Raw genomic sequence first — 12822 nt, 5'->3', positions numbered from 1 at the left:
ACAACGTAAGTTTTGTAACCAAATAAAAAATTCTTGTTGAAATTTTCGTAATGCACTCAAATATCTGCGATGGCACCAAACTATCTAATATAATGTACCTACTTTAACCTTACTGTAAATATTTGTGGTGAAAAAAAAATCCGTGATGGAAGTTATATTTTTAGTTAGATTTTTCTCAAGCACATGCTTTTGGAGGAACATTAAAAAAATGTTTGTCATACAATAAAAACTCTGCAATGTAGTTTTTATTTTATTTACAAACATTTAGTGAAAGTTGCTACTGTCTCGGACTCACGGATCAAAGGTTCGTGGTTCGAATCCCTCTCTACTCTAACTTGATTCCCATTTTTTAATAATGAGTTAGTCGTTGTAAATAAACTTTAACTTCGCGACTCACTTCCGCGATACACCCAAATATCCGTGATATACAAGAATTCCGTGATATAAACAAATTTCCGTGATAAACTAAAATATTCGTTATGGATTATGATAACCATGATAATATTATCATTTCTTGGTACCTCATTTACTGATCTACCTGATATGTCGTTGCAGGTAGCGGCCTGAGCCGCGAGGAGGCGCTCGAGCTGGACCCCGGGCGCATGCAGGCCGAGGACTACCGCCTTGTGTTCCTGAGCTCGGACTCCTCTCGGGACGAGGAGACGGAGTCGTGCTCGTCCTCGTCTTGCCCGGGCCTGGAGGACTGCGACTGGGACTACTTCGACTCCGGCCCGGCGCGCCCCCTGCGTGACTGGACGTGGAGCACGCCCTTCGGCAGCCCCAAGGTTACTCTCCTGTACAAATTGTTGCATAAGTTAGCCAATTACAGGTTTAGTAAACATAAAATGCGGCAGACCCCGCGATGTAGCGGTTAAGACGCTTGACTCATGCACGGAAGGTTATGGACCCATTTCCCGATGAGAATACAAAAATTAATGTGATTTTTCTCAAGCCTGGGTTTTCTACGCAATCCATCACTGTAGCTGGGCGTTCTGGCCTGTTGCGGTGCAATAATAATAAAAAAGTATTTTAAATTAAAATATTAAGTAAATATAAAAACGTAACGTCATTTGTATAAATTAATTTCCTGTGCAAATATCAAATTATTTATTCGTTACAATATTTGCTTGCATATTTAGGTACATACATCTTGTTTTCTTTTAATAAATTTTATTTTATTTATTTTATTTTATTTATTTCGAATACAAACAGATGTACAGGTTAAATGAATATTTAAAAAAAAAAACTATATAAAATGTATACATAGTAGAGCCTGCCATCCAATTATATGTATTCACTAAATAATACTGTAATAAAGCGACGACGGCTTGAAGTTTAAACTATATAAATAAAAAATATACTATATATTAAAATAAGATAAATATGGACAAAACAAGGAGATAGTGGAAAGGAAAAGAAGGAAATTGATAAGGAGCGGTAAAGGATGATTGAAGGGAAGTGAGAGTGGAAAATAAAATAAATATAAAAATAAATAAAATAAAATAAAAAGATATTGAAGAGACGAAAAAAAAGAAATTTAAAAAACCGTTCACAATTCACATATTATGTAAAGATGATTTTTTTTACATTTGCAATTCACAATTTATAAATTTTAAGTTAAGTTTACGTATGTACGGGGTTGGTAGGTAGCGTTTGGTTTCTTGTTTTTAAAAATAATAATTATTTTTTCTCTCATTTTTCATTCATGTTTAAACCAATAGTTAGTTTATAACTTAGTTTTTTATAACATGTTCAATTTTATAATTTGTTGGTTTTTACAATATTTTTATTAAATTTGTTTTAAAAATTTAAAAAAATGTTTCCTTACACTTTCTGTTTTTTTAATTCTTATTTATTTCTTTATTTTTTAAATATTTTCTCAATCCTGCGAATTTTCAAAATGTTTATACAATTTTGCTACTACGTACTTCGTTTTACTCTTGTATTCTAATCAACTATTAGGTTTTGATTTAATATACATTTTTTAATGCATTGCATCTTGCTAAATTTACAATTGCTAATTTCATTTTACTAGTTATGTATTATAATTCACTTTCGAAAATATACAGGCATTTTATGCGAAAATTGTTATTATTTTCCTAAAGAATAAATAAGTGATTAAATAGAAAAGATGCTAATTATACACCATAAACAATATTTACATCAGAGTGTTTGTACACAAATATTGGATTTAACCATTTAGGGATTTAGTTTGGGTAGATTTCAAACGAAGATAAAATAAAAAAAAGGAGTTTAAATTATTCTTTCCGTATTGAATGTGCTAATTTCTATATATTTATTAATAAAATAAAATAATATACAGAATTTAAGAGATAAGAATATGTTTATTAGAACTTAACTATAAGCACCTGCTGACGAACTGCATTTTATGCAGATCAGTAAGACTTGATAATTTATATGTTAATTTTTGTATGCTTTTGATAAATAAAAACATTAACTCTTTCTTTCAAAATAAACAAAATTCCAAACGTTGTAGATAAATATGGGATTTTAATATTTGTTTTCGTTTTCCATTTCCCAAATTCAAATACCAAATGATTATACCTAAATATATTATAAATGTGTTTGTCGTGTTTCAGGTGCTCAGGAAGCTGTCCTGCGAGTCTCCTCTCGGCAGCCCCTCCGGGGGGCGCAAATCCCGCGGCAGCGACACGGAGGACGAGCCTCCGGCGCCGTGCCGGCCGTGCCGCCCCCACCACCACCCCGCGCCCGGCGGCTGCCGCTCGTGCGGAGCCGTGCCTCGCTACGTGCCCGTACCCGTGCCCGTCCCGGTGCCGGTGCCCGTGCCGCTGTGGGACTCCCTGCTCGCCTACCCCGACGCCATGAAGCTGCGTCTCAAGGGCATCGGGTGGCCCTTCGCTCAAGAAGACAGAGGACACGTCATCCTGAACGCCGACCGGGAACCGGACAAGAACGCCACCGATCTCGCCAAAGACCCCTTCCTAGAACACAAAACGGAGCCGCGTCCCGTTATCGGAGACGAAAAAAGTACCCAATTTGTCAACAATTTCGTGGAACAAAAACTGTTCGAGAATAATATCAATTTTTTCCTCGGCAAAGGTGACGTGGCGGAAAATATTTTACTCGAGAGTGAAGTTACTGACGCCAAAATTACTCCTTCCATTACGGACGACGAAAAAACATTGTTGAACTCGCCTAAAAAACATAACCTCGAACTATCGTGTGACGGAAGCGCGAATCGCGAAGTACCGACGCGTGAAAATGATATAATATTACCCGCGCGGGTCGCCGTCACTGTCACTCCCGCCGCGGCGGCGGGGGAGGACCACGGGCGAGCGGGGCGGGGTACAGGTGATAAGGAACTCGGCTCCGCCGACTCCCCGCGACACATTTCAGTTTCAGTCTGCGATGAACCTCCCGCGTCGCCCGAGCCGCGCGGCGCAGTGAACGAAGGGACAGATATGGTTCCCGACCCCGCTAAGGACTCGCGCGTCGAGCACGACGATCTCGTCATCTCCGACCTGGCGGGCCCCGCGCCGCCGGGGGGCGAGGACCGGGAGAGCGACGGCGAGCGCCGCTCCCCCGAGCTGCGGGGGTACCTGGCCTCGGAGAACGCCTTCGCCTCGTCCTCCGAGTCCGGCTCCTCCAGCGCGGACGAGGACCGCGCGCACACCCGCCGAGCGTATACCGTCACGGGCCGCAGCAACAGCGGAAGCAGCGCCCGGAACTCCGTGATAGACGACGAGGGAGAATCTTCCTGTTCCGATTCGGAGAAATCCGAAAATGTAGAAAGAACGCTTCGCAGTTTTTCGAAAGTATTCAGAGTCAGCGTCAACACGAATAATTCCACCTCCGCCAGCGACACGCTCAGCGGAGAATCCGACACTTCGGACAACGATACGGACACGGAGAAAGACTGCGGCATTGTTCTCAATTACGTCAGGGAAATCCGAACGGAGGAGCCCGACCGCGGCGGACTTACCGCCGAAGAGGAAGCCAAAAATCTCAAAAATCGACTGCTGAGTCAGGAGGGTGTCGGCAGCCCTCCCCCGACCCCCGCGCTGCCGCCCCCCGCGGACCCCTTCCCCGATCCTCTCGGGGAGTCCTTCGTCAACAACGAAAGTGTGAAATCTTCGTCTATGGATTTCAAACGTTTCTGCGATGTGAACATGTTCAACGCTTGTGAAAGTGATTTCGCGCGAGACATATTGTATTCGGATGTTTTGATAAGCAACGGTAAATTAGAAGACACCGCGCTACGGCCGTTATCCGAGGCGGCAGGTAGAGTGGAGAGTAGCGATGCCGGTAATGCGGATAGTGGGGGGGAGTTATCGGCTACCGCCGATGCAGAGGAGATAAGGGACGCGGCGACCGATACGTTTAATTTTCCAAATGAGTCAGTGAGCGAAAAGGACGAAGGATTAAAAAATTGCGATTTAATAAGTCTATCAAAATATTCGACGTTCAGTGAACCGGAAAGTTACAATTACACGGACTTATCTTCTATTCTTAACGGTAAAATTGATGTCGATCGCTGTTACGATTTTGACATTCCGACATTCGAGTCCGACACGAGGAAACCCGCGCAAAAAACTCAAATCGACGTCCGTTCGGATTCGGCGGAGGGGAACGAGAGCGGAGACAGTACCGGCCGCACTCGCGGTGACGTAGATCTGGTGAGGGGCATCGAGCGCGCGCTGAGCGAGCTACTGATCAAGGAGGCTAGCGCGCCGCGAGACGAGCGACCGCGGGAGAGAGCGCCAGTCGACAGCGAGCGGTCGGGCCGCGCGGACCGCAGTGCGCGCTACACGAGCCGCGTCATCATCACGCAAGACAGCCTGCCGCGGGTGTCCGTGGTCACCAGCGACACCACCACGCTCATGGCGGATGTGACGGTGCAGCACACCAACTGGCAGGACGCGGCGGGCGAGCTCGGCCGCGGCGCGGAGCCGCCGCCGCCGCGGCCGGAGGGCGTGACCGTGGTCACCAACGAAGACACGCTCTCCGCCGTCGTGTGCCTGGAGGAGGGGCTGGCGGACGACGACTCCTGGGTGGAGGACGTCAGCCACGACGAAGACGACGCGCCTACCACCACCCCCACGGACACCGACTCCGGGGACGAGGTAGCTCTCTCCTCTTCGGCGGATCGCGAAGAGGAACTGAGAGGATACCGCAGGGCCGCGATAGACTTCACCCTTCACACGATAGTAGAGGAAAGTTGCGAGGAGAGTGAGGCGGAACCGACCGTTCGGAAAATGAGACCGATTTCCGCCACGGAGTTGGAAAAATATTTTTTCTTCGGTCTAGGTGACGGACAGCGCGCGAATGACGAAAACGGTGACGCTTTTTCGGAAACTAGTAGTGTGTGCAGCGAAGGGGTGGACTCTCTCCCGGGGGCGGAGGACTGCGAGCAGGGCGAGGGTCGCGACCCCGCGGAGCTCGCCTCCTCTCGGCTGGAGAAGTACTTCCTGACGGGTTTCATGGGCTTCACTCGGGAGAGCCGGGACTCGGATGGCTCGGGCAGCGTGGGCAGCGACAGCGAGGGCCGGCCCAGTCCCGAGCAGCGCAGGAAGCGGCTGGTGCGGGCGCGGGGCGCCGGCCGCTCGCACTCCTCCTCCCTGGACAACCTGCTGGCCGCGGCCGAGCTGCCCCCCGCGCCCGCCGACCACCTCCCCGAGCTCGCCGCGGACTCGGGAGAGTCGAGCACCGAAACGGACACTTTCGAAGAAAATATAAACAATTTCGAAAAAAATGACGGCCAAAGTGATACTGTTAAACGGAAAAAGCAAGGAAAAAAATCTAGGAACTCCCCCGCGGACGAAAAACGATTTTCCTCGGAAATCAGAGATGACGAGGACGCGAGGTCCGTGTCGGACGGGGACGAGGACGGCCGGAAGACACCTCAACCGGACTTCCTCCCGCTGGCTTCCGATCTCGCCAGCGGGAAAAAGCAAACCAGCAGGGATAGCGGTTTCGTCGGGAGTTGCGATGATTTATTGAAAAACGGCAACGAAAGCTCCAATGTTAATGATTGGAATTCGTCCCGAACGCCGGAGTTGAAATTAGATTTAGAAGAAATTGTCGAAGAAAATAAAGTGGATCTCGAGGACAAAAGTGATAACGGTGTAATTTCCGCCCTAACGACTAATGCCTTAATGCGTAAAGATAGTTTTAATAATTGGTCGTCCGATGAGGAGACTAATTTAATGATGAACAAAATGAGACAGTTTTTCAAAAGTATGGTGGCCGCTTCGGCTAACGCTCAAATTATGCAATCAGTTCCTATATCAAGCGCCAGCCCCAAGGTCCTCCCGCCCACCGCGGGGCGCCCTACCACCAGCCCCAGGGTCAGGAGAGGCACCAAGCCCCCGCAACTCGTGTACTTCGAGAGCGAGCTCACCCGTCTCATGAAGACCGTCCCCGGCATCAGGGATGAGGAGGTCCGCGAGATAGTGGAGTACCTGTCCAGCGAGGACACGTGGAGTGACTCTTACGACTCCTCGGACTACACGAGCTCGGACCTCGAGGGGGCTGGTGGCGGTAAATCTGCCCTGCAACAGCAGATATCCGACAGCTGTAAGCGAATAATTAACAATTTCGAAAATAAAGACGAGCCCGCCGTCTCCTCGACCGAAGATAAGGGGACGGAGGACGAAAGCGCCGTGTTCAATAGAGACACGGCGTTCGTGTACCAGAAACTAGTGGCGTCTCTGAACAAAATGGCGACAGAGCGAGACAAAGTGGTCAGCGACGACACCAGCAGTTCCCCGCACAGCTCTCCTCCCCTGATAGCCAAGGTCATGCACCACATCGGCAGCCGCCTGGTGGCGCTCATGCACGAGGTGTCCAGCGGAGAGTCGCACGCCGGGGGCTCCCCGCGCCGCGCCAGGGGCTGCTCCGCCTCCACCACGGAGGACGAGGGCGAGGGCCCGGGGGCGGCGCGCCTGCTGCCGCGCAGCAAGTCGCACGACCTGCTGCTGGGCGAGGCGCGCGCCGCGCAGCACGCGCAGGAGGCCGGTGAGGAGAGGGAGGCGAGTGACTACGAGAGGTTCTCGTGGCGAGGGAGCTTCGAGTCCGCGCTGATGGCCGCCGACTCCAGGAACAAGCTGTCCCTGCTGGGCTCCGAGGGAGGCAGCGCGCTGGCCGCCAAGCGCCGCTCGGCCGGGGACCTGCTGTTCCAGCACAAGAGCCCGTCCCGCGAGCAGCTGGACAGGGTGCGCAGCTGCGGCTCCATCGGGGGCGCCGCGAGCGAGGAACGCCTGTGGGCGGTGGGCGCCCCCCGCGGCCGGCGGCGCTCCAGCGTGCCGGACTCGGGCTCCGAGGAGGACGACGAGCGGCGGCCGGGCTCCCTGCCCCGCCTGACGGTCGTGGGCGGCGCCTACGTGAAGAGCGCTCGCTACCGCCCGCCCGGGTTCAGCAGGGCGCAGCGGGCGGTGTCCGCCCCCGGCCTGCAAGCTCCTGCTCCGGCCCCTGCTCCCTCCGCCCGGAGGGACAGACGAAGAGCGCCCCCTCCGCCCGCGCACACGGTTCATAGCAACGGTGAGTCAGACTTTATTTACATTTTATTTTATTTATCCCAGACGCCCTAGCAGGCTTTTAATTTAAAATAATATTATAAAAATACAAATGAAAATGAAAATTAAATTAATTGGCCATTTCAATGTACGCTTATTTTTCTTCTTTTTTTGGCATTGTAATGTATGGAAAACTATAATTGGCCTATAATTTTGGTTTATTTGTAAATATTTTTTTTTGTTGTAGTGGCTGTTGTTTTCTTTTAATAAATAAACTACGAGAATAGAAATAAAACAATAAGATTTTATTTAATCGATGCATTTTACTTCCATAGGCCATTTACATTACATTTACAGTGGCCATAGGCTCTACTGCGCATACATATTTTTAAGCTGATATGAATTTAGCGTTTTTTATGATACGAGGTTATTATTCGTAGGTTATTCCGGATTAAAATAAAAAATAAAATAAAATAAAACTTTGGTGAAAGATGGGTAAATATGATCCAGTCCATCTTTAGGCATATTGAGTTATATATATCACCGGATTTTTCAGCATTTTGTGTTAACACGCAATGGTGAAAAAAACAAGCTGGATATAGAATTGTTCAATGCACTAATTCAATAAGGCTTGTAAACAAAAAATCAAATTATTCAGAGTCCATCGAAACTCTCATTCAAAATGCCATATTTCAGCATAACATAAATTCTACAGGACTCATATTGACCGTATCGAGTCTGTCCAACACCGTTTTCTAAGAAAAGTAGCATGGTTGCTCGGATTACAAAGGGGTAATTATTCCTATTTTGAAATAGAGCAATATCTTAATATGTCTTCATTGGAGAGACGTAGAACTGAGATGGACCATATATGCATTTTCAAAATGTCCCATCTCTGTTGCAATCAATTTCTTTTCATGATCCCAACCGTGTCACCAGAAGTCAAAATCTGCTATTTATAAAATCTTCTAAGAGCAAATTTGTTTTTTATGCCCCAACGTCCAGAATGTGTAGATTAGTCAATTCATCACACGACTTGGAATTTTTTGGGATAGATCTTCCGGCTTTTCGTAGATCTCTTCGCGACTAAACAGTGTGGGATGAAGTTGGATTGGCATGATTTAGCTTAAAATTTTATGTCTTTCGTTTTTTGAATATATTTTATGCAATTATTGTTTTGCCCTTGTTTGTCTTTGCTAAATAGTTTTATGTTCTTTTTGTTCAGTTTCTTGCATTTATGTTTCTTCATGTAACTGTTGTAATTGGCTTAGGCCGTATATATTATAAATAAATAAATAACCATAAACATGCTACATATTCATATTATGACACTACTCCGCTATAATATCACCAGTCACATAACATTTACTTTCCGCAGTAAATCATCGTGACATTTCCCCATTCCCATACACTGTATTGTACCAGCACCTCGGAGTAACACACTACCACTTCTACTCGAGTATTATTTCTCAACTCCGCCAGATTGCGCAACGTAACAATATTGTCAAATATAGTACGAGTATAATTGTCGTCAGCTGTTGGTGTTATTGTAGCACAAGGCTCGGTAAAGTAACGGTTCTCATTGTCAGTAAACGGAAGCGGTATTTTGTCAAGAGGTGTTCCTGTTTTCTTGTTTTCATTTAATTCCGAACACCAATATAACAAAATGCATAACGAGACTAATGAATTCGATATTTAAAGAATAATCGTCATGTTTACTGACGAATTCGAGTAACGATTTCCCCTCGCATACATTCGATCACTTCCGTCATAATGATTATTTTCGTTATTTATTTATTTATTTTTATTTGGGAAAAAAACATCAGTTTTTTGAAAATTAGAATATATATAAACGAAAATTGTGAAAACAGACATTATAAATTTTCCACAGTGGTGTAAGCTATTGATTAAGTACATTATCGGTATGAAAATAAAAGCTGTATAACAATTAAGAAATGTTAGGCACTTAGAAAATTTTAAATAAAATACTTTTTTTTTTTATTATTTGGGAAAAAAACAACAGTTTTTACATATTATATTGTATACAGAAAATAAGAATACATATGAACGAAAATTGTGAAAACAGTCAATAAAAATTTTCCACAGTGGTGTAAGATATTGATTATGTACATTATCGGTATTAAAATAAAAGCAATTAACAATTGTTAGGCACTTAGAAGTGTCAAATAAAATAAAAATACAAATACTTAAATACAGTTATAAAAATAAAGTTAATAAACAAGATAAATTTAAAGAATAAGAAAAGAAAAAAAGTTGTACAAAAATAATGTAAAAGGTACAAAAATATAATAATAAACATACAAATACATACATACATAATTACTGACATCGCAAAACTAAACGGGATTACTGTCTATAAGTTTTTTTCACCATTGCGTGTTTACACAAAATGCTGAAAAATCCGGTGATATATATAACTCAATATGCCTAAAGATGAACTGGATCATATTTACTTATCTTTCACCAAAGTTATAATCCGGAATAACCTATCATAAAAAATGCTAAATTATTATTTATATCAGCTTAAAAACATATATTTATATACAGTTATAAAAATAAAGGAAATAGAAAAGGGATTAATTTAAATTTAAAGAATAAGAAAATAAAAAAAGTTATATAAAAATAATGTAAAAGGTACAAAATATAATAATGAACATACGAGTACATTCATAATTACTGACATCGTATAATTAAGCGGGTGTACTGTCTATAAGGAATCCTCTATATTTTATATAGGAGAGATGAAAATTGTCAGCGTGACCGGAGATATATCAGAATATTCGAAACGGTTTAATTTTCGTAACATGTAACGGTTAGCGATTTAGTTTTAAAAATCATTTATAATATTCGTTTATTGCGTGTATCATTTCCACGGAAGAGATAAATATACATCGCTTTATGTGTGTGTTAATAAACTAAAACGTGTGCTTCAAATCAATCAGAAAAGTGGTACACGCGAAGTAATTGAGCATACTAGCTGTTTGTAGTACGGCATACGTGATTACGTCATCAGTACGTCAGATACTCAGAAAACACACGGCAAAATATATCGGCGATACATTTAAAAAAAAGTTATATTTGAATAGATCTGTTAGTTTCTCTCAATTATTTTTATAGTATATACTAACGTAATATTTACATATTATCTATCTCTTTTTTTCTTTTTTTCTATAAAAAAATTGACTTTTAAATAAATAATCATATGATGTTGAAGTTTACGATTTTCAAATAAAATGTAAAAAATAGGTTATTTTTAATATTTTTTTCTGCCTAAAATATGAATAAACGATATTTAATACTTGCATAAACTAATTAACAGCCATATTATTCATCGAATCGGAAAAACATTTGTGGAATTACACAGTTTAATATATTGTAATAATAAAACGTTTGTAGGCAAAATACTATATTTCACCCCCGAGGGAGTCATTAAGATTTACAAATTACAACAGGGATAGAGAACTCTTTAGATAAGTAAATATGGAAGTCTAGGCATTTACAGATGATCATTTATGATCTCTCTCTCCCGCTTCCACTCCCACAAAGTCTACTATAAACCATTGAGTCTTTCTACTTTTTTTATAAAAAAATTATATGTATGTGTCCATAAAAATGCCCATTTGGCGTATATATAAATAAATAAATAAATTGTCGTAGATAATATTATTATTAATATTAATATTACTTACCTTGCAATTAGCTTTCAGACTCTTTTCTTCCTAACCTTATAAGCCATTGGGTTATTTTATTGCCAAATAAATAAATAAATTATTGACAAACTCAAAAAATGGGACGCTGCGTTGGTTGGTTCTTTATAATACACACAATTATTACGTCTAAAATATGGTTATGTAATCCACATAAATCCATTAAACGATTGCGGCTTATGTCTCAAAGTATCGATCAATATTTAGGTATTGATTTTGTAAATAAATTTCTTCGAAGTTGAAAAAATAATTTACAGTCTTATAATACGGGTGTGATAACATATTTTATTACCAAAACGTTCTCCTTTCTTCTATCATTCAAAACATGCGGATTAATCTTATCATAAATGAATTATTTATTGATCTGATATCTTTATCAGAAAGTATGATTCACAATTTAATTAAATTTTGTTTTATTTTTATACCAATCAAATATTTATAGTTTAAGCAAAATGCATTTTTAATACGTGATTATTTTTTCCTCTTACGATTGACTAATACGTTTATTTAGTATTTTAAAGCTGTAATTTCCCAAAAAAGAAACAAGTTGCTTGGAGAGTGGCTTAAACTTACACTTAATTGTAAACATAAATAAATTTTAAACATTCAAAAAAAAATCTTTACAATTATTGAGAATCGTTTATTTTGTCGGCCTGTAGTGCAGTGAACAGCGCGTTTGCCTACCATACAAGAGGTCTCGGGTTCGATTTCCGACATGGTTGAGATGAAATATTTATTAAAAAAAGTGTTTTTACACTAGAATATTTCATAATCCCTGGACTAGCACCTGTACCGTAAGACTGATCATCTTACTCATGTAACAAAAATGATCAAGATAAACTGCGATTGGTGTACCGTTGCAGTGCCCTATGTACCGTTAGGTGCGGAAAGAGAATGACGATGATTTTTCAAAACACGATATTCGCCCCACATGGCATTTTGTTATAAAAAAAGCCATTATTGAGACGCAGCGATTACTTGGAAAAACTTACCAAAACACGATAAATGAAAAAAACGGTATTTTATCACACAAACAGATACATGATAGACAGATAAGACAGCGTCAGCATAGATTGTTTCATATTCCGATATACACGACCAACCTGCCGATGGTTATGCCTGTTGGAAGGGCTACCGCTATGCTGAACAACACCGCTCTGGATGTTGATATGTTCCATGTATCTGAAGGGGTTTTCCGGAGCAGGGTTTACCTACTATTTTGACAAAAGTCTCTTTATATATTTTTTTGTCTTTTTATAATATGTACGAATTAAATTTTAGTTTGTAATGTATGTACTATTTAAAAAATTTAAATAAAAAAAATGAATTGAATATTATTTTTGTATGTAGGACATTGTATATTATGGTTTAAAATATTTATTATTATTGAGACTGCGAAGAATATATAGATTACCTGGGTACGTATTTTGACGAGAAGCTAAAATTTATCGTCAATTTTATCTATAAAGTAAAATTAAGTTTTGTGAATGAAAAATAGAATTTTATTTCAACAGTAGGGGAAAATATTTTTAAGAAGGGAATATGGAAGTCTAGGCATTTACAGGGCTTATGACCTGTCATTGGCTGGTTTAAGTGGC

General features: G+C 41.8%; 1 protein-coding gene across 1 annotated transcript in view; it reads left to right on the top strand.

Annotated features, from left to right (window-relative positions):
- Positions 1-12822, top strand: part of LOC148278728 (uncharacterized) — a 195081-nt gene that overhangs the window by 122797 nt on the left and 59462 nt on the right. Inside the window, exons 3-4 of the mRNA XM_088230963.1 lie at positions 556-785; positions 2601-7521. Of these exons, the coding sequence (XP_088087089.1) occupies positions 556-785; positions 2601-7521 (5151 nt within the window). The remainder of the gene's footprint in view (positions 1-555; positions 786-2600; positions 7522-12822) is intronic.

Source organism: Micrasema longulum, unplaced genomic scaffold, assembly GCF_059751315.1.
Source record: "Micrasema longulum isolate JH-2025_06_02 unplaced genomic scaffold, ASM5975131v1 h1tg000834l, whole genome shotgun sequence".
NCBI classification, from domain to species: Eukaryota; Metazoa; Arthropoda; class Insecta; order Trichoptera; family Brachycentridae; genus Micrasema; species Micrasema longulum.
Note: the sequence above shows the minus strand (reverse complement) of the source record. Positions and strands in the feature narration are given on the sequence as shown.